At 35.6% G+C, this 26332-nt stretch overlaps 1 protein-coding gene across 1 annotated transcript; it reads left to right on the top strand.

Annotated features, from left to right (window-relative positions):
• Nucleotides 1-7639: 7639 nt before the first annotated feature.
• Nucleotides 7640-10150, top strand: LOC149151486 (fasciclin-like arabinogalactan protein 4). Its single transcript, XM_089440972.1, has 2 exons — nt 7640-9199; nt 9628-10150. The coding sequence occupies exons 1-2, from the start codon at nt 8257-8259 to the stop codon at nt 9672-9674; spliced, it is 990 nt and encodes a 329-aa protein (XP_089297098.1). The 5' UTR covers nt 7640-8256; the 3' UTR covers nt 9675-10150.
• Nucleotides 10151-26332: the final 16182 nt, after the last annotated feature.

Genomic DNA, 26332 nt, shown 5'->3' on the forward strand with positions numbered 1-26332 from the left:
TTATTATGGATGCTTGCAGGAGTTAAACTAGCTATGAATTGATAAATTGGAAGAGTTGTGAGCATAGATTTGATTAGGATCACTTTGCCTGCTAAATTGAGCCAATTCATCCCCTAATTTTGAATTTTTTTTTTCATTTTCTCAATATGATTATTCCACAATTCTATCTTCAGGTTTTCTTTAGATATCGGAAGGTCGAGATAGAGGAAATGGCTCCAACTTGCTTGGAAGGGGATATCCAAAATTTGAGATATGCTTTGCAGAGTGCGAGGAGGGGTGTTCCATCCATATATTCTACATTTTTTGTTGTTTAAGAGTCCTCCTGAAACCTACATGAAATTGTTGAGCACTTTTTTTATTCTTCTAGCTATTGTGCAATATGCACCACCCATCACTAGAGTGTCATATGCAAATAATGATTGGTTGATGCTTTTGACTCCAGGGGAGATAGAGAGGCCTGTTAATATGCGATCTCTCCTGCACTTTTCTAGATATCTTCTCAATGAATCTGCCATGATTATATAAAGAAAGGGTGATAGAGGAAAACCTTGTCTCAAACCCCGAGAAATTTGGAAAAACTCACTTGGCCTGCCATTGATCAGTGGAGCAATCCATGGGCCAACTGTGCAAGCTTTGATTATATCTATTATCTTTCTTGATAATCCAAATTTCTTGAGGACAACTGAAAGGAAGGATAAATTTACTCTATTGAATGCATTTTCCATATGTAACTTTATAATGATACCCTGCTCTTTCCTCATTATACTAGAGTGCAGGGCTTCTTGAACTATCATAATATTGTCGAGGATCTATCTGTTGGGCACGAATCCTCCTTGGTTTTCTGAAATTAGATTGGGGAGGATAGGCTTTATACGGTTTGCTAAGATTTTAGTGATGATTTTGTAGGAGGAGTTACACAAGGATATCAGACGAAATCTACTGAAAGTAGAGGGTCTTGCCTCTTTTGGGACAAGAGCAAGATAAGAAGAATTTGTAAATCCTCCTAACTTCTTTTTCCTAAAAACATTCATGATCATTCTTGTCAAACCTTTTTTGATTAAGTGCTAATTGTTACGATAAAAAGCAATGGAAAATCCATCGGGGCTTGGAGCTTTGTGCAGATGGAGATCCCACACATCGTAATGAATCTCATTCTCATCTACTTCTGTAGTGAGTTCATGGTTTATTTCTTCACTTATTTTATTGGGAATATGCTGGGTGAAGGTCCCATATTTTGAATTTGCTAAGTCTGCTATTAGGAGATTTTTGAAATGATTGTGTGCTTCCTTTTTCAAATATTCTTGTCCTTTGATTTCTTTGTCTTCATCAACGTTTATGTTGTCTATCTGATTAATAATTCTCTGCATCTTTCTTGAGTTATAAAAGAAGTCTGTTTTTTTATCTCCTGCCTTCAGCCAGAGGTTGCAAGATTTTAATCTCCATTCCTCTTCCTCAACTCTGTTTTCTCTATATATTTCCCAGTAAATTTTCTTTTCCCGAAGTTGACTTTCTTTTGTTTCTTCCTGTTGTTCTTTTATTTCTTGGGCTGTCTCCATTTTTTTTTTGTTAAACCTGCCTTCCTTTTCTGTGTTTCTTTATGGTTGTTCTTGGCCCAAATTTTCATTTCCTTCTTCAATGTTTTTAGTTTGGTTTCCCAAACAAAGTTTGGAGAACATAAAACACCCACATAACCTCAACAGGGATGGTGGCCTAGAAATTAGTAAGAATTGGACCTCACTCCTCACCCCCATGGATTGAAATGACCCCTCCTTTCTTCTTACCTTCTTTGCTTTAGATCTAATCGACTCCTCCCCTAACCATATAAAAATTTTATTGCATTAACAATCATATAAGCCTAAGAATCTCAACATTAATAATACACTAGCGTCCTAAGTAACTAAAAACTTGGAAGAATTAAATAAAATAAATTTATTGCATAAACAATTCACTTATACTTAAAACCAATATAAATAATGTATTCAAGAAATTAATAATACTTTATAATGTATCCAATAAATAAATAAATAAAATAAATTAAAATTACAATTACTTGTAAATTACAATTAATTATAAAGATCTTTAATTATAAAATAACTTTATAAAATTACAATTAACTAAAAATTACAATAAATTATAAATTATAAATAATCAATTATAAATAACACTAAATCAAATATAAACAATATATTCAAGCAATTAATTAATTAATTAAAAATTACAATTAATTACAAAGAACTTTAATTATAAAAGAATTTTATAATATATTAGAAAAATGCAATTAATCATAAATTACAATTTGTTAAAAATTACAATAAATAAAAAATCACAAATAATTAATTATAAATCGCAATTAATTAAAAATTTATTACATAAACAATTCACTTATACTTAAAACCAATATAAATAATGTATTTAAGCAATTAATAATACTTTATAATATATCCAATAAATAAAATAAAATTACAATTACAATTACTTGTAAATTACAATTAATCATAAAGATATTTAATTATAAAATAACTTTATAAAATTACAATTAATTATAAATTACAATAAATTAAAAATTAAAAATAATCATTATAAATAACACTAAAACAAATATAAACAATATATTAAGCAATTAATTAATTAATTAAAAATTACAATTAATTATAAAGAACTTTAATTATAAAAGAACTTTATAATATATTAGAAAAATGCAATTAATCATAAATTACAATTTATTAAAAATTACAATAAATTAAAAATTACAAATAATTAATTATAAATTTATTACATAAGCAATTCACTTATACTTAAAACCAATATGAATAATGTATTCAAACAATTAATAATACTTTATAATATATCCAATAAATAAATAAATAAATAAATAAAATAAAATTACAATTACGTGTAAATTACAATTAATTATAAAGATCTTTAATTATAAAATAAATTTATAAAATTACAATTAATTATAAATTACAATAAATTAAAAATTAAAAATAATCAATTATAAATAACACTAAAACAAATATAAATAATATATTCAAGCAATTAATTAATTAATTAAAAATTACAATTAATTATAAAGAACTTTAATTATAAAGAACTTTATAATATATTAGAAAAATGCAATTAATCATAAATTACAATTTATTAAAAATTACAATAAATTAAAAAAATTACAAATAATTAATTATAAATCACAATTAATTATAAATTACAATTAATTATAAAAGAAATTTATAATAAATCAGAAAAATTATAAGAATATAGTAAAAAAAAAAAAATCTTGTTCATTTAAACCATAGGTTAGTCGGCTCTCATGATTGACATCTCACACAACCATAACCATATTTATCACTACTGTCTCTCTTCTTTGTAAATCAAGTCCTGATGATGAGTCTTGGTCTAGACTCGAAATGTCAACGAAGCAAAAATGAAAACTGTGGAATATCCGAATTCAGATTCCAAAAAACCAATGACCTTTTGAGAATAGACCTCTACTGTTATTTTTGTTACTTCCTCACTGTTGTTCCACACTGGGCTATATTGAAATGGAGTTGGACCTAAATTCCCGAGAGTCCCAAGAGATATAACCACTGGCTTGTGGTCAGAGGTTGAGGTATGGATTATTCTTGAGGTGATTGAGCTGAAGTTGTTTGATATTTTGTCTTGAACAAGGATGTGATTTAACCTTTCTTTGATGTTGCTTTGCCTATTATTTTATTGCTCCATGTGTATTTTCCATTATTGGGAGGAATATCCAATAGGTTATAGGATTCCATAATGAGATCAATGGAATCCCTTGATGGATCAACGTGATAATATTCTCCAAACTTCTCATCAACATTCAAGACTAAGTTGAATCTCCTCCAACTATGATGTTGATGTTTTGAACATGGGGAAGAATTTTTTTTTAGAGAGTTCCAACATAATTCTTTCTCTCTATAATGATTTGGTGCATAGACATTTATTATGAAATATTGCTCTTCGATGATTTTGTTTCTTAGATCTGTTTTAATCCAATGTTGTTCTTTAGCTGATGAACTAATTCCCATTTCCCTTTCCTCCAAAGAGTGAAGATACCTCCCGATGCCCCTAATGCTTGCAGAGTTCCTTATTTTTTGGATCATTTTCCCTGAGTCTTGTTCATTTATTTTGGTCTCTTGGACCATGAGGATGTCTTGATTTTCCATTGTTATTAGATCTTTGATTACATTGAGTTTCAGTGGGCTTCCCATTCCTCGACAGTTCCAAGAGACCAGATTCATTATTTATTTTGATTGGGGGTAGAGGGGCCTTTCCCTCTAGAAGGATGGGGGGCTTTCTCCTTATTCCCTGTGCCATCTCCTTTGCAACAAATTCATCTCTTAGTTCTTTATTTGACCTTCTTCCTGGTTTTTTTTTTTTGTTTGGTCGAGGGAAGATAGTGAATCTTTAGATTGATTCCTTGTAATGATTCGATCATATGAAGGAGGGGGGGAGGGGCTTAGGGAGAGGATGGGGGAGGAGGGGGTGGGAAAGGGAGGGAAGGGGAGGAGAGGGTGGGGAGAGGAGGGAATGATAGGATCTTCAAGAGGACCAAAGGGATTAGAGACCAGAAGGTTGGAGGAAGGAGGGGGAGGAATGAGAGGGGGAAAAGGAGAAGAGGGGGATGGAAGAGGAGCTGAGAGAATAGGGGCAGAGTGAGAGGGAATTTGAGGAAATGAAGAGGGATGAGAAGACAGTTTATTTGCAGTCTTTTTCTTTTTTACTTGTTCCCATTTTGGATCCTGAGCTTCTACTTCTTCATTTTCTTGTTTTTTTCAGACATCTATTAGCAAAATGACTGTATTTGTGGCATACCTTACATTTGAATGAGATTTGTTTGTAGTCCAGTTGTTGAATGTGCATCCAGTTGTTGACTTTGACCTTTACAATTTGTGGGAGTTCTTTTCCTAGATCGACTTCAACACATATTCTTGCACACGCATGCATATTCTCCTTTGGGCCACGTCTGTCGATGTATTTACCCACTACATTTCCTATTGCTTTGATTAATTCATCTCCCCAACAATGGAGGGGGAGGTGAGGCAGTCACACCTAGACTGGCACAACATTTGGCACATCCAACTCTGGATCGAAGTCCAGAGTCCACTTGTTTAAATAGAGACCCCTAGTATCCATGAAATATGTTCCATTCCTAAATATCAAATCTATGTCTTCTTTTGTTTCAAAGTGGAATATGTAGTAGCCTCTTCCACAAAACCTGATTGAGATTTTTCCACTGATAGTGGAGGTGCAGTTCCACTCTACCCACTTCTGTATAGAGCGAGGAGAAGGCCATAGTCGTGTGAATTGTCTAACCAGACCATGCTTAGAGAGAGAAAGAGCAGCGCGATGAGGAAGAGAGGGAGGTAGTATGATTTCAGGAATGTCTTCTATTTTTTTTATAAACTTGGAAACTAAGGATCTGGTTCTAGGAGGGTCAATGGAAGATAACAAGGATACGAAGGCTACAACATTTTCATCAGGATGTTGAACTGATTGAGAGGGAACAGGGGGGGGTCACCATCCGGAGGAGGCTCCAGAGGGACCATTGGACGCAGAAGGCTGAGGCGGAGACCGCCTGAAGCTGGGGACCACAGGGGCTAGAAGGGTGCGCACGCATCAGTTCAAAAGCACACAGATAATGTCTAAAAGCATTGTATGTTGCTCATGTTCTTACTCATTGTTAGTGTTGAGATTTCATAGTCATTATTGGTAAGAACTTTTTTGTTGCTAGTATTGAAAAGGTTCGATCATTAGCATGATGACATGATAATAATGTCTCATGCTAGACTTTACACCTTCACACACATCAAAATCACTTAAATGGATGGTAAATTTATGGTATATAAGATGGCAAATTAGTAGTGTAACTCCACTATGATACATCACTTAACACTAATTTCACATTTAAGAAAAGATGCAAATTGCGAGTTTATAAACCTTTGTGAATTCACGCATTATTTGATTCCAAGGTGCAAGTAAAAGGACCACTTAAATTGATTGCATTGATTGGGTTATGTGCATGGAAACAAATAAATAGATAACATATGCACAAAGCAAGTTATAGTTTTGACCATTTTTGTATGTGTAAATGTTGAGTTAATATTTTATTAAAGAAGAAGAGAGAAAATATGTTCAGTGTCCATGCTTTCTATCGTCATGTATATAAGATACATTTAAGTAACAAGAATGTCTTGTTCGATTGCTAAATATAATATGGTTGTATAATAGTTGGTCCCTATTTGTCTTCTTGATGTGATATACACTATTATTGGCAAACATACTATTGGGTTTCATAACAATGTCGATGATCAGTGGCAAGCTTAGTTACAACATGCATATGGATTATCAAGGTGTGCTTGTTCACACAAAGTATTAAGATGTGGGCATGTAAACACACTATTGAGATGAAGGTGTGTATGCATTGACGTGAATATGTGAGAATTATATAAATATGTATTTGAAAGCTAAAAATTAATACTTAGCGTTGTAAACTAAATGTTATTGAAATTTTAAGATACTACCATTAATCTCATTGGTAAAAATTGACCAAATAAACCTTACAACTAAATATGATTGGGGTTTCAAAGCACTACTCTAAATCTTTCCAATGAAGAATGACAAGAAACTTTTATAAGTATTCCACCTTAAATTTTGTAATAAACAATACAAAAAAATATATTCTTTAAAGCATTTTATAATAAATAAACTATGTAGTGAATATATCCCTAAATTATAGAAAAACCTGTGACAGACTGTTGACAAAACCATCCGTACACACCACATTAAAATTGAAAAGTGAAACAATAGACACCTTAATAAAACTGGAACGTAAAAGCTAATTTGGTTGGAGGAGACTGCAGAAAATGATATTTTTTTACAGACATAAGACTGCGCTGGAACCACAATTTTATAAGTGCGCTAGAATCAATGTAGGTTAAGAGGCTTATCAATCTACTCGACCAACTTTCCATTGAAGTAAGAGCTCTTAATTTCTGTCATTGCTCCTGCCCGTGTATATCCTTATTTTGACATTATAAATACACGTCCACTTGAGCAACTTGGCCATGGAAACTTGAGCTCTGGATTTCTGGCATTCTCGCATTGTTGCAACCTTCTGGACCATGTATAATCTAACTCGTAAATTGTAATGTATCTTTGGAAAAAATAAAACTTTCGGAATGTCACGATTCTTATCTGTCCTACCTGTCATTTCAAAGTTCGTTGCCGGGAAAAAGTTGTTCGGTGGATAAGGTTCAGCCTATAAAACGATTCTTAATTTGTAGGCTGTTTGTCATATGTTTGGGAAGGTTTTTTTGGTATAAAATTTGATAGAGATATGTTGGAATATAAATTTGGGTGGTGAACAGTGAGCGCAATCTAATTTTAAACAACAAAAATCAAAATTTTATCTAAATTTCTCTTCTTTATTTCCAAAAATAAAATAAAACTTATAATGTTTAGACAAGGCCATTCAATAATTCAAGTGGCAGCTCTTTGAAGTACGGATAGAGCTAACTCACACATGCTTAGGTCACATCTTAAAGACTTGGGTTGGAGCCAACTCATTCATTGAGACAAGGCCATCATGGGGTGGACAAAAATCCTCATTGTAAAGTGCTCTCCATTCGTGTGGTGGCCATTGGACCTCGTGAGGGGGAGAGCCATCAGATTCGTTTGGTCACGGGGAATCATCCCGATTTCCAGCCCTCTTTAAAATGCAAGGCCTCGATGCGGTGCCATGGCTCCAGTTCTCACCTCATATTCAAAACCAACGCAGTCAATTTTCTCTTTGTTGGATTACAATAGTCCCCATGATTTACCAACATGGTTGTGATAACTTTTTCTATGAAATTGAAGACAGTAACTACACAACGGAGATGAGATGGAATGGGATGGTGGTTGCTGCTCTGCTGTAATGGAATGATGGTGTTCATTGTTACAGCTGTGGTAATTAAAGTCCAATTCCATACGGAGTACTACTCAGGCATGAGGCTTCCATTGGAGACAAAGGTCGGAACCCGTGTCATCATTTTGTAGTATTCGTGCATTAAAAGATGCTGCAGCAGCATTACCTGGATTCCGTAGTAGTTTAGTTTGTTGGTTTCTGCTAATATTCTTATTTTTAGTCAATTGAACGAATGGTATCAGAGTTGCAGCAGAGTTGGGCAGTAGTGTTATCTATATTGGATCCCCTTGATTGCCCAAAGGTTGGCTGTGGGAACCATTGGAGAGGATATGGGGAAATTGGGCTGGAGTTCCTTTTGCTGCTTCTTGTTTTTCATATGGGTAGTTTCAGCAGGATCTACTGCATCTGGTTTCAATATCACAGCATTTTTGTGGAGGTACCCAGAGTTTGAAACTTTCAACAAACTATTGACAACCACCAATGTGGCTAAAGACATAAGCAACCGGACATCTCTCACCATACTTGCCCTGTCCAACCCAATCTTGGAAAATTACATGGCCAGATTTGGAGGAAACCTGCAAGTAATGGAGATCCAGTCTGTTCTTCAGTATCATGTGCTTCTGGAATATATGGATTGGGATAGGCTCCACCAAATGACCAGCCGGGGAACGCTCATAACTACTCTCTATCAAACCACAGGAAGGGCACCAAAAGACTCTGGGTTAGTTAACATAACTTGTGAGAAAAATAGGGAAATCAGAATCAGGGCACCTGCTCCTTACGGAGGCAGTTTCAATGCAACAGTCACGAGGCTTGTCAAGGCATTTCCTTACAATATCAGTATTTTCAGTATCAGCACCCTGCTTATACCCTATGGATTTGATCTGTCAACTGCAGTTGAACCTAGTGACAATGCAATTAATGTTACAGAGGTACTTCTGAATGCCAAGAACTTCAACTTTGTGGTGTCGATGATGGTGGCTTCTGGGATTACTTCAGATTTGGAGAGTGACCAAGCAGGTGCTGGCATTACCATCTTTGCCCCTACAGACGACGCGTTTTCGACCCTTCCTCCTGATACGTTGCAGAGTCTTACAGCCGAAAACAAGGCCGTTGTTCTCAAGTACCATGTATTGCATTCCTATTACCCTCTTGGATCTCTGGATTCCATAGTGAATCCACTTCAACCTACATTGGCCACAGAGTCCATGGGAGCTGGGACTTATACCCTCAACATTACAAGGGTCAATGGTGCAGTAGCAGTGAATACAGGTATTGTTCTAGCTTCTATAACGCAGACAGTTTTTGATCAGAAACCCCTTGCAATATTTGCAGTGCCCAAGGTTCTCCTTCCTCGGGAAATGTTTGGCAAACAGTCTCATGTTCAATCCCCTAACAAGTCTCCGTCTCCCCAGGTGCTGGCTCCTTCCCCTCCTCCACAATCATCTCCTCTTCTTGCAATTCCTCCAACCCCGCCTGATGTAGTTCCTAACCGTCCATCATCATATGTACCTCCCTCTGCTGCTGCTCCTCGTCCATCTTCTTCTCATTCCTTTGGTGAGATCATTGGGGAACCACCTTTGCCGTCTCCCTCACAGCAAGACCAAACAAGTAGGGCTCCAACTAGTTTGATTGCAGGTCAGTTTATTTTAGGTGTCCAATGTGTTTGTATTATCTACGTTGGCTATCCATTTTTGCAGAGAGGATTTTTTTCCTTAGCGTGAAAAGAGCTTTGGAGCGGGGTTAAAAATTGAAAATTTTCCAATGTGGATCACAGGAGCATTCGATCTGTTATCAAAAAATTCCCTTCCAAATAAAGTTCAGGTACCAGATCCACTTGAGAATAAGTTCATTCTACCCTCCATAAAAAGGGCTAAAAAGACGTTTTGCCCTTTTCAGAGGCAGTTTATCTGAATCTATAAGATGCAAGAAGGATTCTCCAGTTCTAGAGGCATTCTAAGATTAAAGAGTGCTTTTCATTTTACGGATGACGGGTAGGTCCGGGGTGGCACTTAATGTTGTTGAAGTACATGCCCACTTCTTCCTCGGTTTTGGCTCATTCATTGCCAAAACATCATTGTTAACGCGTATTCTGTGTAGCAGTATTGTATAGATAGTTCTACAGGAGGACACATTCTTTTGATTCATTAAGAGTGTATTAAAATTGAAATAATATTTCAATCCTCTTGCTTTATATTGTTAGCAAGATAATAATTTATTTGATATGATTTATGTTATTCCCCAGCTTTAGCAGATCAGATTTTGAATTGAAAGCTTACGGAAGCGACAGAAATGGAGTAATCTTTTATCTGTTGATTTTATAAACCCATCTATGGATATTTCGCTCACAGAACCTATTCCATTAACTGTTCGCCATGTAAAGTAGTGAATTCAAGCTCCTAAATGGTGTATACTTTCCACAACCTTCCCAGTGGAGGCTACTTTCTTCTGCCTTTTAAGAAGTCTGTCTTCAGATTGTGCTCATTTCAAACACTTTCAGGTTCATGCCCATACTATCTTCAGCAGTAGCCATTCTATACATAGGTTTCAGCTCTCAATCTTAGTAGCTATTCCATAAATAGGCCACAGCCTTCAATCTTAATTTCAAATACAAATATAATAGAAGCTTGGGAATACATTAGGTTTGCATTTTCTTCATTCCAATTTGTTATGGACTCAATAACATAAAATGAACACATGGAATATTATTTGGTCTGGCTCCTTCCACTTCATCAAAACGCTTAGCGCCAGCCCAATAGATTTTCAAAATGGGACATTTTGAGAATAGGACATATTGAAGTCTTCCCTGTGAATTCTCCTTTATCGAGATACCCATCAACAAGCCTTCACTGCTTTTATTGTAGGGATTGCACCACTTATAACAAATGAGCATCTTTTTGAGGTTTGGGCTTATAAATATTTGGGTCTGTGACTTCAGGTTAGAGTAGTAAATAATACTTTTTCATTCAAACCTCTACTAGAAAACTTTTGTGAGTGTGTATAATTGTCAAAATTTTACAGTTTTTAAGTTTTAACTGAAATTGCAATTTTGAATGCCCTGGATAGTGATCTCTTAGGTCAATTATACCTACAAAACTATAGTTTTTTTATACAAAGAACATATTAACACCATCAGAAACGACCCTGATCGGGGATAAAATGTAATGAAGTATGGGAATAACCCCAACGTTTTTGAAATATTTTGAAAGGATGGACTTTTTGCCTAATTGATGACTTTACTGACCAAGCTTTTGAATTCTAATTTGTCCATCAAATAATGAAAAAAGTTGTATATTTATCAAGGGATGTGTGATAAACAGAAAACTTCCATTATGGCTTCTTCTCGCCAAATTTTATAGGAAGCCATGCAAACTTTCCAATCGGAACTTGACGGTGCAGGCTTTGGAGGTTATATTTATTGTATGAATCAGAAATAAATTGGTGCCAACCAATATTGAAGTCCAGACTCTGATGGTAAATGCTGTCGACTGTCAAAATCCAATGCTCACAACCATGCCCGGCTACGTTTTCGTTGAACACATCAGTTTTTTGTTCCCAGGGTCTAGTAAAAACTGCTTCAGTGAAATCAAAACATTTTCTGCTACAACTTTGCCTCTCGTGAAGTGGCTAAAAATATATTATCAAATCCATGAGGATCAACCATCATCCATACAGCATTCAAATTATAACCATTAATGAGCTAACCAGGGGAACATAATTGCAGTCTCATATGGGAAACCACCCCACCTACTTAAAAGTGTTGTAAGCGTGTGATTTGACCACTTCAACTAGGTTATTGTTGTTCTAGCTATCTACTAAATTATGTCATCAGTCTTTTAAGCTCTAATTTGTTTATAGTTTTTTGGATGTAAATGGAGATCACAAATAGAGTTTGAAGATTTCAATGTCTGTCACTGAGCAGAAGAGAAAAAGATCGCCCTTCAGATTCAAGATTTCAATGTCTGTCACTCAGAAGAAGAGAAAAAGACTCACCGTTCAGATTCAAGGGCCAGAATTCATTTCATAACTTTTAATCCTGTGTTGTAAAACATTCGCTAGGAACATTTGATGCTTAAAATGAAAAACTTAAACTAATATGAAGAATCCAGTTCAATCTCTTATTATCATTTGCCAATCAAGGAACCAAGCTGAGTGGAAGTGAATTTTATGGAAATATGCCCTGCCAAAGGAGAATGTTGTGAATTCTAGTGTAGCTTATAGACATTCATTTCGGCCAAAACTTTGAATATCTGGGTCAAATAGGCGTTTTATTTATACCATCTACCCTAACGCATGAGACTATTGATTATTTTGTTTGGTCCTGTTCTTGGGCTAAGTGCGTTTGGCCGCCTATATTCCCGGAGTTTGGTCTTGATGATGTTGATTCCGGGTTAAATCCATTTCTGCGTAAAATTGGTGATTTTTACTTTTCTTAGGTGTTGCATAGCTCAAGGTTCGGGTTTGACAAATCATCCCAACTAAGGAATCTTTTCTTTTGGCAATTCAATTAGTCCTATACCTGATAGGAGATAGTGATTTTACAAGTTGGGAGCATGGCATTCTTCAGAAAACAATTTCGCTTCCATTCTCAGTTCTGGACAAAGTAAGCTAAAGAACTACAAATGATATAGCCCCAAAGGTTAGCTATGGTTTGGTCACAAAATTAACCTGAGCTTATTTCCTAATGATGGCATTCGTTTGCCTTTACACTTTGTTTTAATAGTGCCATGCAAATGTTTGTCAACCAAATACGGTGATATAACCTCAAAATTTAGCTAGGGTTTGACCATAAAATTTTCCCAAGCTTATCTCCTAATAATGACATTTTTTCATACAGTGATGTGTGGTGTGGCGGCTGAGTTTGTTGGGTGAAACTCACGAGGTCAGGGGTCAAATCACATTGAGTATATTATCCTGCTATGGTGTGCGGCTCAAGGAGCAGACTCCCCTTATCCGTGAGTCTCAGCTCTTGCCAAAATCATAAGAAATTAGTATATCTGCTTGCAGGTTGTTGGATGTACTCTTGGTGTTATAGTGGCAGCTATGAGAATTGATCTTGAGTCTTCCTTAAATTAGGTCTGGCAGTTACTGATTCACCCTGTGCCTAAAAAAGTTAATGACATTTCTTCACCTCTATCACTTTCAATTTTAATAAATTTTGTACCAGTTCTCATCGGAAAATTTAATCCTTTCCCTTATTGTTTTTTTTTCCCAAGAGAATAGATAGCATTTTATTATATATGAAAGCTGTTTTCTGGGCCAATTCCCTTACAATGATCAGTTGCTTCTGAACTCACAGAGTTCATCATAGTCCACTACAATGCTTAGTTCAGCAACCCCCAAAATTGAAACCCTGTGCTTATGGCTAGACTTACCAACTATTCTATATAAATGCCGGCTGTAGTCATGGCAGAAAACACCTAACAACAAAGTGTCCTCTTCAGATGTCTATTCTGTTTTGAGACAGGCCATCTAGCCAAAAATTGCCCAAAAGCCTCCCAGAAGAAATTCTGTTAGAAAAAACCACCACAGATCTACATGGTGGGCAGGAGCACAAAAAGAACACTACACTGTCATCAAAGAAGAATACTCTAGAGAAAACTCTGAATCACAAGAAATCGGGCAAGAAAGAAACAACTCTCAAGACAAGCAGGGAGAAAGCCCCGCCTAACAAATCAACAATTATGAGGATTCGAATACCACACAAAATAAATCTTTATTTAACAGCAAAGCAGATCTCCTAGACCAAACTTTTTCTCCGACTATCTTCAAAAAGACGAACACAATAAATCGTGAAGCTAAGACACCAATGTCCCAAGAACCAAAAGAGATGAAGGAGATGCAAGATAAAGGAAGTTGGAAGACTGTAAAGAAAAAAAGAAAGCTACAGCACCAATCTCGCCAAGAAAGACGAGGAGCCAGATAATTAAAGACTAAAAAAATTATAGGTCCGATAGACCAATTTGGTCTCAGTGGACGTTAACCACCACCATCATCATCATCATAATTTCAGTTTCAGTTTGAACAAAAAAATTTGAAAACAAAACAAAATTTCTAAATTCAGGCTTCTGTGATCGAAACAAGTAGACACAAAAATTCCAATGTGATTTTTAACGACAGAATTTCCATTCACAAAACAAATTTCTCCATATGCTCACTTCGCTGGTCGCTCCAGATTATCCTGACGAACTGGTCCAGTCTCCAGACCCTGAGGAACCCGACCATGGCATTAATATACGCCTGTCATGTTTGAAATTATTCGCGTGCCTGCCCACAACTACACAAGACCATAGTGGTCTGCTTATCCTTAAAATTCGATCTTGTTTCTACTTATTCCAATGCTTAAGTGGGGAGCGAATACAACAAGGGACTGACTTCATGGTATAGGTTCAATTATCAAATCGAGTCACTCCAGAATCCAGCTCCAGTTGCCCTTCTTCCAGTGTGGCTCTTCTATTGGCCAAGGAGTCTGACCTATCATTCAAATGCCGTAGTATATGAAAAATTCATTTTTCTCAAATTGGTTTAAATTCATTATGAATCTCGGAAGTGTTGGGTCAAGAGTAGATTTGCCTTTGGCCATTGATGGTTTTCTGATCACTATCATTGAATTCCCAAACACAGTTAGATTGATAGTTTTCTGATCACTATCATTGAATTTTTCTGATCACTATCATTGAATTCCCAAACACAGTTAGATGTCTAATTCTCATTTCCTTGACAATCTCTATTCCTTCTCATAGTGCCAAAAGCTTTACTTGATTATTTGTTACCAGGAATATTTCTCTCTTTATTTGTTAGGGCTTAGGATTACCCCTCCCGCTCCTGCCACCCCTATCCTTTCCCTTATTATTATCAATGCCTTTTTCGTAATATTGGTGCTCTACAAAGGCATAAGACCTATTTTATCAATGTTTTGTTTAATCCCTATTTGTGGTTTTGCATTTACAATTCAAACTCCTGTAAAAAGTAGGCATCCCTTCAGTTAACTACTTCATTTAAGTTATGTAGATTTTACTTCTAGTCTCATCCGTTGGATGTTAGTATAAGCTGATTAAACGGTTATTGTACACGTCATGTGGCCTGAGGTATAGTCTCGACTGATTTGCCACAGGGTACCCGATCCTCTCATGCAGTCATTTCTTTTTAAACCCACAGCCAGATCAAAGTTTCTAACTTTGATTAGCTTTTGAAGAACTTCTACCTTCCTGCTGCATCATAGTATTGCAGTAAGCAACTATGTTTGTGACGGGCAATCTTGCAGCCATAACAGGTAAAGGCAGGTCCGTGGTGTTACTATGGAGGATCCTTGCCCTCCATTGGGCTTGGCTTGAAGCAGAGTTGGACCTAGCTTTGATTGTTAAATAGTTTGCAAGGTGTGAGAGGAGAATGGGTAGAAACCCGATGTTTTAGCTGATGCGGGGGAATTGAGGTTTGCATTGAATTCTGCTACTTTGATGACACTACCTATAGGCTGTAAGCTTGTGAGGGTTCTTTTCTACTAAACATTTCTTGGTTAAGGATTGATCTTCTGTACCAAGGACAAATAAACAACGCAGATCTTAATCCTCGATATCCCTAAAGCATGCTTGTTGAAACCTAAATCTGTCCCCACTGGCACCATAGGCATGTTAGAAATTGCTGAATTTCAAATCTGCATAGACATGCAGAAGAGCAGATGAGCATGGTGATATCGTTCCCTGTCTTTGGGCTTCCTTGGCAGCAGTCAATAATGGAGACCACCTTAATTCCCAATATGTTCATTCTAATATGGTTATTGTTTAGTATCCTTGAAAATATGTAATTCCAACGATCAGAGTGCAGGATATGATGAATTCGACTATTTCTAATTTTTCATCACTAAATTTTGGTCTTAACATCTTTGTTGAAATTGCAATCTTGGATGTGTTGCATTTATTATTTAATTGAAAATATATTCAACACCTTAAACATTCTAATGGCAACTTGATTTTACAATGTTCATGATTAATATATATGATTTTATCAATCCAAAATAATTTTTATCAAATTTTAAATAAAATCAAAAGTGATAAATTCATAAAACATTTAGGTTAAGATGTGCAGAAAACTCCAAACCGTAACTATCAAGATTCCATTTCAATAGAAAGATGGCTTTTATGAATATATTAGACTTACATATCATACATATGATTTTAATGGGATACTTGAAACATAAGGGTACCTTTGAAGGTCCCAATGTCTCTCAAGCCTCAAAAAAACCAGTCTACAATAATCTGCTGTCGAAGTCCCACCAGAGCATTTTGTGCAATAGTCAACCCTGTCACCACCTGACATTTCTATTCTAGCATCAAGACAACTAAATCTTTTGAACTTTTTCTCCAACCATTCAATTGATTTACCATGTTTCAGTGGGCACAAACTCGATGGCCTGACAAGTTAAACGACATCTTCGACCTTAAGCATTTATAGTACATTGTCTTCATGTTGTGATCCTAAGGACTCTGTGCTGCTGCTCCGCGCTGCCACCAGGACCATGCTAGAAACTTTATGTTGTTACAGTGCTATAACACCTACGCCTTTCTGTTGTTGTGTCACATTAATAACACTTTGTTGTACCTTTGTTTTGTAAGTTTGTATTGGACTTTTTCATCATTTATATAAGGTTTATAACATTTTGTACATTTTTTATATACAAGTAGGTATAGGTTGTGTAGATGATATCAGTTTTAATGTTAGATGGAAGAATAATTTATCAATATTTTTTTTGAGATAGTTTAATTTTTCTAAAAATATTTTTTTCCAGAAAATAATTTTTTCTTATTCTCAACATTCTTATTATCATATAATTTATATATTCATATGATTATATATTCCTTTTCCAATTTTATATATTGTTAATTAAATTAAAAAAATTAACATCACAAAATGGTCATCAATATTAAATATTTAATTAATTTAATACCAAAAAAATACCATACTTAATTTTCCCGGGTTTAACTTTCCTTACCCTAGTCTATGTTAACATGATATCCAACTATCCAATAACATGATATCCAACTATCCAATAATCTCTTAATTGAGTAAATCTTTTAGTCTATGTTAACATGATATCCAACTATCCAATGAAATATACGAATAATCTCTTAATTGAGTAAGTCCTTTGACTTCCATCTCTTCTAATATAAGAGTACCATTTTTTTTAAAATAAGAAAATTTTTAAAAAATTCAAATGTAAATTTTTATCAATATCAACTATACTATATATCTATATTTTTCATATTATAATAATAATAAAATATATAAATAATTTATTTTATTTTAATTTAATTTAATATTAATTGAATTTATAACATGATGAGATTTGAGTCGAAAGTCAAGCGACCGCATGGTTAGGATTTTTTAGCCGTTGCTATTACCCTAGCATGTTTGTAGTGTTCTTGCTGCTACTTGCATAGTTCTTCATTGTTTCTGATAGATCATTAGTTTTTGTTGCTGATTTGGGGTTTCAAACTTGGTTTTCAGCTGCCCCAACTTGCTATTGGTTGGGTTGACCTATTCTCTTAGCCAACTCCATGCGTGTGTAGTCCATTGGGATTTTTCCCTACCAATTTATGATTTAATGGTGTATGTTTTGTTGCTCCTGGTTGTATCAAGTCAGTTTCATATAGGAAAGTTCACCTTCGATCTTTAGTTGTTAAAATCATTGTTTGTTTAATGACTCTCCCAAACATATTTGTTAAACAAATGTATATAATTCCTTCAATTGATTTGGGATTTGCTTCCTCTGCAAAGAAGAACATTAATACCCTTAAGGAAAGAGCATTGATTGCTAAGTTCATTGGCCTTTGGTATAGTTATAGGTATGTTTTAGAAAGGACCTCTAGTAATTGGGTAGATCATGAACCCATTGGTACATTATATTGTGGAAACAAAAAGTTTTCCTTTGTTTTTTAGAGTAAGGAGGATAGGGATCTAATCTACAAATTTGTGTTTTATTTCATGGGCACCAGGTGATTGTTTTTCACCTATTGGACTTTGGATTTTAATCCAATGATGGAAATTTCTTCTGCACATGTTTGGATTACATTGTCGTATCTTCTCCTTCTTTTTTGGGGTGATGGTATTTTTGAAGTCATAGGAGACAAATTGGACTACTTTATTATGAGTTCTCAAGTCAAGGGAAAAAAGTTCTCGTGTTGCAATTTGTGTTGAAATGGATTTTGTAAAAGGACTCCTTGAGGTGATTTAACTCGACTTGGGGTGTTAATCCCATTTCAGGCCTTGGATTACGAGCAAGTTCCTTTTAAATTGTTATGTATCTTGATCAAAATAACGCAGAAACATAAGAAAAGATAGATGAACAACTTAATAATAAGCCACTTCAAGGGGGCAACCTCTTTTTACATCACATAAATGAGCAAATTTTGGATGATTCAAATGACAAGACCTACTTGGTATATATAGGACTCTAAAGAGTCAAAATATAAGTAAGGCCTACATAACAATAATAATGTAAGGGCACGACAATAACAATAGTGGGTTTTTATGAGGTACAACAATAACAATATAGGGGTTACACTAGTATTATAGAGACCAAACATAAATGCAAATTTTGCCATGTGTATGGGCTCTTTGCAAAAAGTTGTCCACATGCTCTAACTTTTTAGTTTCCTTCTAAACCTCCAGCATCTTGTCACAATAATGATGAGAAATGAGCATTCAAATCAATTTCATGGAAACACAAAAGTCATCTATCCAAGAGGCCTTGTCCGAGTAACTTTGAATTTCATCAGCATCCTCCCTCCGGTAATAGATATGAAGCTTTGAAGCCCTCAAAAGTAGAAGTTATGGGTGAAGAAGCCCAAGTTTATTAGCCAATGCTAGATCAAGTGCCTCCAAAGAACATCAATTCATCCGTTGAGGAAGAATCTTTATCCAAAGACAATGACAAAAGTCTTCAAAGAAGGAAGAAGAGGTCGGATCAGAAGAAGAGGAGGTCAAACTTCCCTCGCCTTCTCCTTCCTATTCAAATGTTCTAAAAAACAAGAAACATTCCTCTCCTCATTAACAAGTAGGAAACATTGAAGCAAGAAATACCCAAAATCAGGGGTCAATCATTCTCTCACCTCCCATGGATCTAAAAGGGGATTGGTCTTCGCCAAATCTTTAAAATGTTTTGTTTTTGTATCATCTTGTGCAAAAAATTTGTAAGAATCTACTCATGTTCTCAAGATGTTGTGGGTGCAATTTTCAAAAGGTCTAGCATTGGATCTCCTCCCCATCTCCTTTTATTGGGCATAGCATGGTTTTTTGCTCTCCTCTTTTTTGATTCATTGAAGACATTTCCAAAGTACTTCAACTGCATGTTTCGGCTGCAGATTTGTATTAATACATTTCCTATTTTGGTTTAAAAAAAATGCTAATAAAATTTACTTAATAATACTCATATAATGTTTTTGTCACAAATCTCATATTGTAAAAACACTACATTTATATGGATTAAATATCTAACTTTTCTTGATGCAATTTTCACAATTTTCTTTTTTCATTTGAAATCTATCTTTAACTATTAAATCTATTTATGTGTGCAAAAATGCAAGTTAAATAAATGGAAAATTGAATTTTCATCAACAATTGTGTAACAGAATTCCAATAATAGTTATTAGGAAAAGTTAAAAAAATAGAATGTTTAGACTTGTCCTTTGCCCAAATTTTGATCAGAAATTTAGATGAAACTTTCACATTACATACATATATATATCAGTTGTTGAAATTACATAATACAATTGGGCACTCGAGTGTATGGTCTCGCGGCCGGGGATGCCGACTTTATCGCACCCGGTCCGCGTTCAAGCCCCATATTGATGCGCAGCACAGCAGCCAATGATGTATTTATTGAGATTGTATATGGATGTGATTGTGATGTGATGATTGTACATAATGTATAATGTATATTGGGCCTAATACAGCTTCTTCAGGGGACCTCGCCCTCCCCATTTTTTTTTTTTACATAATACAATTGTATAAAAAGTTTTTTAAAATGTTAAATCTATTTATACATTCAAAGTACAATTTAAATAATAAAAAATTACATTCCATCAACCATCATGAAATTAAATTTCATAAATACTTATTAAAACAAAATATCAAACCTATATTTATTTCACCATTTTTATTTTTTCATTTAATTTAATTTTTTTCACACTGAATTGAATATGTTTTACTTTCAAATTGAGAATGGAACGCTGACTTGGAATTTCAGTAAATAATCTGAAACATGATAAATATTATTCCTAGATCTCATAGGCTAAACTGTAGCCACAGCAGTCAGATTTTGGGATACTAGAATTCCAACATATTCCAAACGTTTTTGGGTCTCCAAACCCAAAACCTTGGAAAATCTTGAAATAAATCCAAAAAATGAGATCCAATCTATGAAAATCAATATGATTGAATTTAAGCAAATGCTGCCCACCAAGAAAGGAACGTTTTGGGGCCCACTTAAAGCGTTGTAAGGTAATTAATTTCTTGCATCAGATGAATCAGCCGTCGCCTTTTGATGTGCTTTTTCTAGGGATTTGAGTTGACTGACTGTTGGGGTATTTGATGTCGATTTTCACGTCCATTTCGTCCCCCCTTTTTTGACATTGGAATTTAAGGTATCGATTTCGAGGTGCATTTCGATATGAATTTGGAGGTCCATTCGTTGTCAATTTCCATAGATGTGGACTGCAACGTACACTCAACCATATGTACATTGATTTTTGAACATTGTGAAAACATGGGTGTGAAAGTAGATTTCCCAATTGATTGAAAACATAGTAATTATTTAATAAATTACTCAATGCTATTATAGGGAGTAAGAGTTGATTTGAGTGAGATTTAGTTTTTATGATGTTTTGGGTTTAAATTAAGGTTGAGAATAGAAATTATTATGCAAAGTTCAACTATTATATTCTAAATACCATTCAAAATACCATTCAAGTTTAATATAATTTCCTACCATCATGTTAAATATATATAAGAAAGAGATTAAATATGAACCTAATTCATTCACTAAATGTTTTAATTTTATAAATAAAAAATAATTTTAATTTTATAAATAAAAAATAAAAATAAAAAATAGAAATTTATTTTTTTATTTAACAAAAGTTTATGATTTATAAATTTTTATTAAAATTATAAAAATAAAAATTAATTTATCAATTTAAATAAATTTTTTATTAAAAAAATTAAAATTAAAATTTAATTTAACAATTAAATATTATATTTATCTAATTACTATTTTTTAATTATATAAAATAATTTTAAAATAGAAATCTATTGTATTAGTTTAAGCAAATATTATTATTTATAGCCTAAGTGGCTTTAGATTGACAATGGATCATTGCACTATTAAGACACTCCCTAGGATATCTATAGATTCAAATCTCCGTGGGTGGTCCCACCTACCTAATCTAAAAGGAAAAGAAAAGAAAATAATATTATCTATAAAATTGTATTAAAAAATAAAAATAAATAAATAAATTTAATCTACTAATTTAAATAAAAGTTATTATATTTACTTAATCACTCAAAACTAGGTGATAATTTAAATTTTTATTATTTATTTTTAATTTCCATTTTTTTATAATTAAAATGATATAGGTTATCCCATTCGCCTAGAATAGAGAGTGATTAGGTGTACCATTAAGGCACTCTATTATGTGAAGGTGATCAGTTCGAAGCTCCATGGGTAAAAATCCGACCATGTTAGGGGTTGGTGTGGCCCAAATCAAGTGTGATCCCTGGGTGATTTTGATGGCTTAGATATCCTTGGGCCGCGATTTCTCAAGCCAAAGGTTAAGAGAGCAGTCATCTTAGGACTCACACAACTTAGCAAAAAAAGAAAAAAATGAAATAAGTTAACATTTTAAATTTTTTAGATAATGAAACTTACATATTTTTGGTTCTTTTTTTTTCTTCAATAAGAAGTGGGAGATTTTATACCTGAAAATTCTTAGGTGAAAGCACATAGAATATAAAATAAGTAGAAAGCAAATGAAAACCATCTAAATTTTCAATCCAAAATAGAGGGCTATATGGCATAATTAACTTGAAGTAAAGGAGGAAATTGTAAATTTCCAAGAAAAAGTGTTATAGAGTAAACTTGAAAGAAGGCCCCAAATTCAAGAGAAAAAATAGTGCATCAAGATGAAAATGTGGAGAGAGAAGGGCCAACATCATCAATTTATGCTTGAATAGTCATTCGAGCTGGAGCATTGTCTGGAATGATGAATTTGTTGAGGTTGAGAAGGTCATTCCAGATTGACCTAAGGGTGAGGAAGTTTGCAATTCAAGGGGTTGATCCTCAATCTGAGTCTTGATTGCACCACATTCATCCCAGACTTGGGAAAATTGATTGGCTATGTTAAATAAGTATGTCCAATGATATCTCAATTTAAGCTTCTAGTCCTTTCATTTGAAGCTGCAAGTGATGTATGGAGGAGTGAAGTTCCTCAATTTAACCCTCAAATTGACTGACAACCACCCAAAGTTTAAGAATTTCCCCATAGGTCATGAAGACACCACCAACAAGATTATACTTGAATCGTAAAATGTAACAACCAAAAGCCACAAAGGAGGAGCATGCACAAAGGGGAATTGAGAACAATAGAAAGGAACCCACTACTAGAAGAGATGACCTCCACCATATTATTAGACGACTACACACCATTTGGATCACAACGACCAATCCCATTAGAATTTGATCCCACAAATCTCTCATAAGCTAGATAAACTCACCACGATCTAGGTGGAAGTGTGGGAGTTGACTAATAAGCAAGGCTAGACATGTAGAGTTAATGAGAGTTGACATTGAAAGTGTCATCTCCATGATGCAATGAGGGTGTTTATCTTCCATTTGGATTTCACTTGGTTGAATTGTATTTAATGATTGGCCCATCATGGTACAAGTTGGATAAGACATTGGTCGTTAATCCAAAGTTCACCTTCTTTGATTTAAAGAGAATTCTTGGTGGCTTGGAGGTCAACGGGGGCATTGTTGTGTCTGAAAACATAAGAAAATTCCACTTGCAAAACATAGCAAAGAATTGATTTGATGTAATGAGATGTTAAATTCAATCTAACATAAAAAAAAGGTTCATGCCCAAATGAAAATGTTAAATGGTGTTTTAAGAGTTGCCAATGATAATGAGCTTTCGTATCTATAGCGAGTATGCTAATTTAATCCATGGAAATAAGGCATAAAATTTCACTTGATTATTTGAAGACAAGCCTAAACTCCAAAAATAAGTGATCTTGAGTAAGTGATTTTTAATTTTACTTGATTATTTGAAGACAATCCCAAACTCCAAAAATAAGTGATATTGAGTAAGTGATTTTTAGATTTCCACTAAATAAAACAGAATCCCACACCTTGATTAATAATCAAATATATATTTCCCGGATCCGGGTGTCATTACGAATCCCACAGTTCTCCATGCATGAGTTTAATGCCCAGTACTGCCAGCTGCAGAGCAGCATGGCCTCCCGGGACGTAACATCATGCGAGCATGGTATGGATATTAATGCGAGCTCGGGTGGTGGTTTTGCCATTAAGATCTGCGTCGATCGATGCATCATGCCTCTGGTTATAATCATGCCGATCCAAGACTTATTCATCAAGCTTTGGGCTCTGTCGCCCAGTGATAGAATTGGGTTTGCGAGAGTTGTGGGTGCTGGTTTAAATCTGGTGCATCGCTGCGGGCTCAAAGTCATCCTTCCCAAAGGTAATCTCGCCCCTGTTCTTGATTCTCGCTCTCTGTTATTGTTTTCAATTCTCATAGTGGTCCATACGCTCTGTTATACGGTGCCATCGGTCGCTAGCTCTGGCGAGAAACCCTCCTGCCTTACCCGACCCCGTCCTGATAGTCACCCCACTCATAACCCTTTTGAATCCCACCTTCATACTGTCATCATGGTGCATTCAGGCAAGCGACAACGCTCTGAGGGTCGTCGTGACACCCGTCTGCAACCTCTAGTTGTTTTGCCATGGAAACCGCGCCAAATACGCTCAATCCCCCCCCTGTCCATGAAGCTGGACCCTCTGGTGGCTCTGGCAGGAAACCCATCCCGAACAGTGCTTTTCAAACAACGCACTTCAAATTTCAGAGCAATCTGCACAGACCCTTGGTCACCGCCCACATTACCCTTATACTCTTAGAAGAGGAAAACCTTGTCTCCCCCTTGGCCTGCATCGCCCCTGTCCTCTCTCCAAGCAGTGAGAACTCCTCGGGCCAAGATGGCATGAAGAATTTGGAAAAAGAGATAAATGAGCAGGAGGCTTTTCTTAAAAATCCTCCTCCAACCGAAGACACAGGACCTGCAGCCGAGGACCGAACTCAGGGCGAGGCGGAGCAAGCCATAGCTATCACTGACAGTGACTTAAGCGGAAGTGAAGGACTGAAGACTGGAGACACTGAACGGGCTGAGAAGAAGAACAATGCACCAGCAGAGAAGAAGTAACGCCAATTGGGACTGTTCCTTTTTGTATCGGCTTCGGTTTCAGGCTTATGGTCAGGCTTACATGCAAATGTCCTATCGTTTTTTTGGCTCCCAGGTGGATTTGATAACTCTTTATGTACTGGGTTGCAAAATCTTTTGTATCTTTGTGTTGGCTCAGTTCTCCTTCACGACAACACATGTCTCTCTCTTTGTCTGGTTTCTGGTCTCCTGCACTTTGTAACTGGTTTTACCAGCTCATGTCTTTAATGGGGCTGTTCTGTTTTGACGAGTGCTGTTACGCCTCGATCATATGTAAAAATATTTTGCCTTTCAGTTAATAGAAGTTAGTACTTACAAAGAAAAAAAAATAATCAAATATATATTAAGTTTTCAAATTTTATAAATAAAGAAAAAGTAAACTTTAATTTTTCAAGTAAAGTAACTTTTTTTTTGTCATTCAAAAAACTTTCATTAGATTTTTCAGGAAAATGTAGCTTAAAAAATATGTCTCGACAATCCCCTTTCTCTCTCGACAATCCCCTTTCTCTCATTCCGACTAGACTTGTTGAGATTGGGGACCAAAGGATACCATAGAGAACACTTTACATTCTTTATTTCCAGTAGGCATTGTAGCCATAACATACTAGGAGAAAACAAAAAGGAGACCAGAACTGATAGCAACATATCAAGGAGGGGGATGGGGAGGGAGTACAGGAGGAGTTGCAAATTAACCAACAAGATCATGCATATGGAAATCAATGTGTTCCACTCGCACTTCTAGACTGTGAAGGTGGTCATTTGTGTGACGATGAATGCGACAGAGACTATCCAACTGTTCCAGAATTTCATTCTGACTATATTGAATATCATTGAGATAAGCCACAATCTCATTGTGGTCTTCATACTTGTGGTCCCTAAGAATGTCCATATTGATTTGGATATTTGAAGTTGCTCTGCGATGGACTCCATAGTTGCAGGAGCCACTATATGACCTGGAGAATGAGCTAGAGAGAGAGCCACAACATCCTTGGTTTCCTGACTGGCCGAGTTGTCAGAGGACAAGCTATGGATTGACTCGGGACGCTCTGCATGAAATTGTTGACCCCCCCCCTTTGCGGCGAGGCTGACCCCGTTGGCGGGGCATAACATGCTTGGCAGGAATAGACAAGCAGTTAACGAGCAGAGCTGAGGGATACCCTTTGTGGAACCCGCAAAGAGAGTTGCAAAAACCAAGACCAAGATACTGATATCCTGATTAGACACACACCATAACCAAAATACCACATACTTTGCACCAGTATGGGCAAGCTTCCGCCCAGGCCGAAGAGCTACCCGGTACATACACCACCCGCCAACCAATTGACCCTCTGAGACAAGCGGCACGTCCCAATGTGCACAAAGAGACTAACTTAATAAAACCTACCCCGAATGGGCACCCATACAAACAACAAAACTAACCAGAGACCAAAGTAACACGCCTCCACACAAATCAAAACCAAAGATGGCTTCCGCTAGGGAAACAGAAACAACGCGACCACAGATAAACACTAACTGAACCCTCCGACTGTAATTACATGCAGAATGTTTGGTAAAAATTACAGACACTAATACCTTACCCCACACATCAGAGGAGAGTTCCAGGAGTCTCCGCTTCCTTTTTGGAGGCCAGTGACAGGTTTTTCAGAAAATGGCTTGGCGCCGACTTGAAACACCATCCGCTAAGGTTCATGGATCCCAAGTGTAAGATTGAAGTCCGAATTCAACCCAAACCGAAACAAATCGGGCTTCCACTTCACTGGTCTTCCAAGGCCATAACCTCAGTGAGTCTCCATGGACCCTGTCGCTCGCTCCATAGTTCTCCACCCGACCCAAATTCATCGCCTAAAATTCCAGACTAGAGAAGAACGCTCGCATACCCTTGAATTTAACTGATGGATT

This window comes from Pinus tabuliformis, chromosome 9, assembly GCF_031772625.1.
Source record: "Pinus tabuliformis cultivar Carrire ecotype Pingquan chromosome 9, CPIR1, whole genome shotgun sequence".
In the NCBI taxonomy this organism is placed as follows: domain Eukaryota; kingdom Viridiplantae; phylum Streptophyta; class Pinopsida; order Pinales; family Pinaceae; genus Pinus; species Pinus tabuliformis.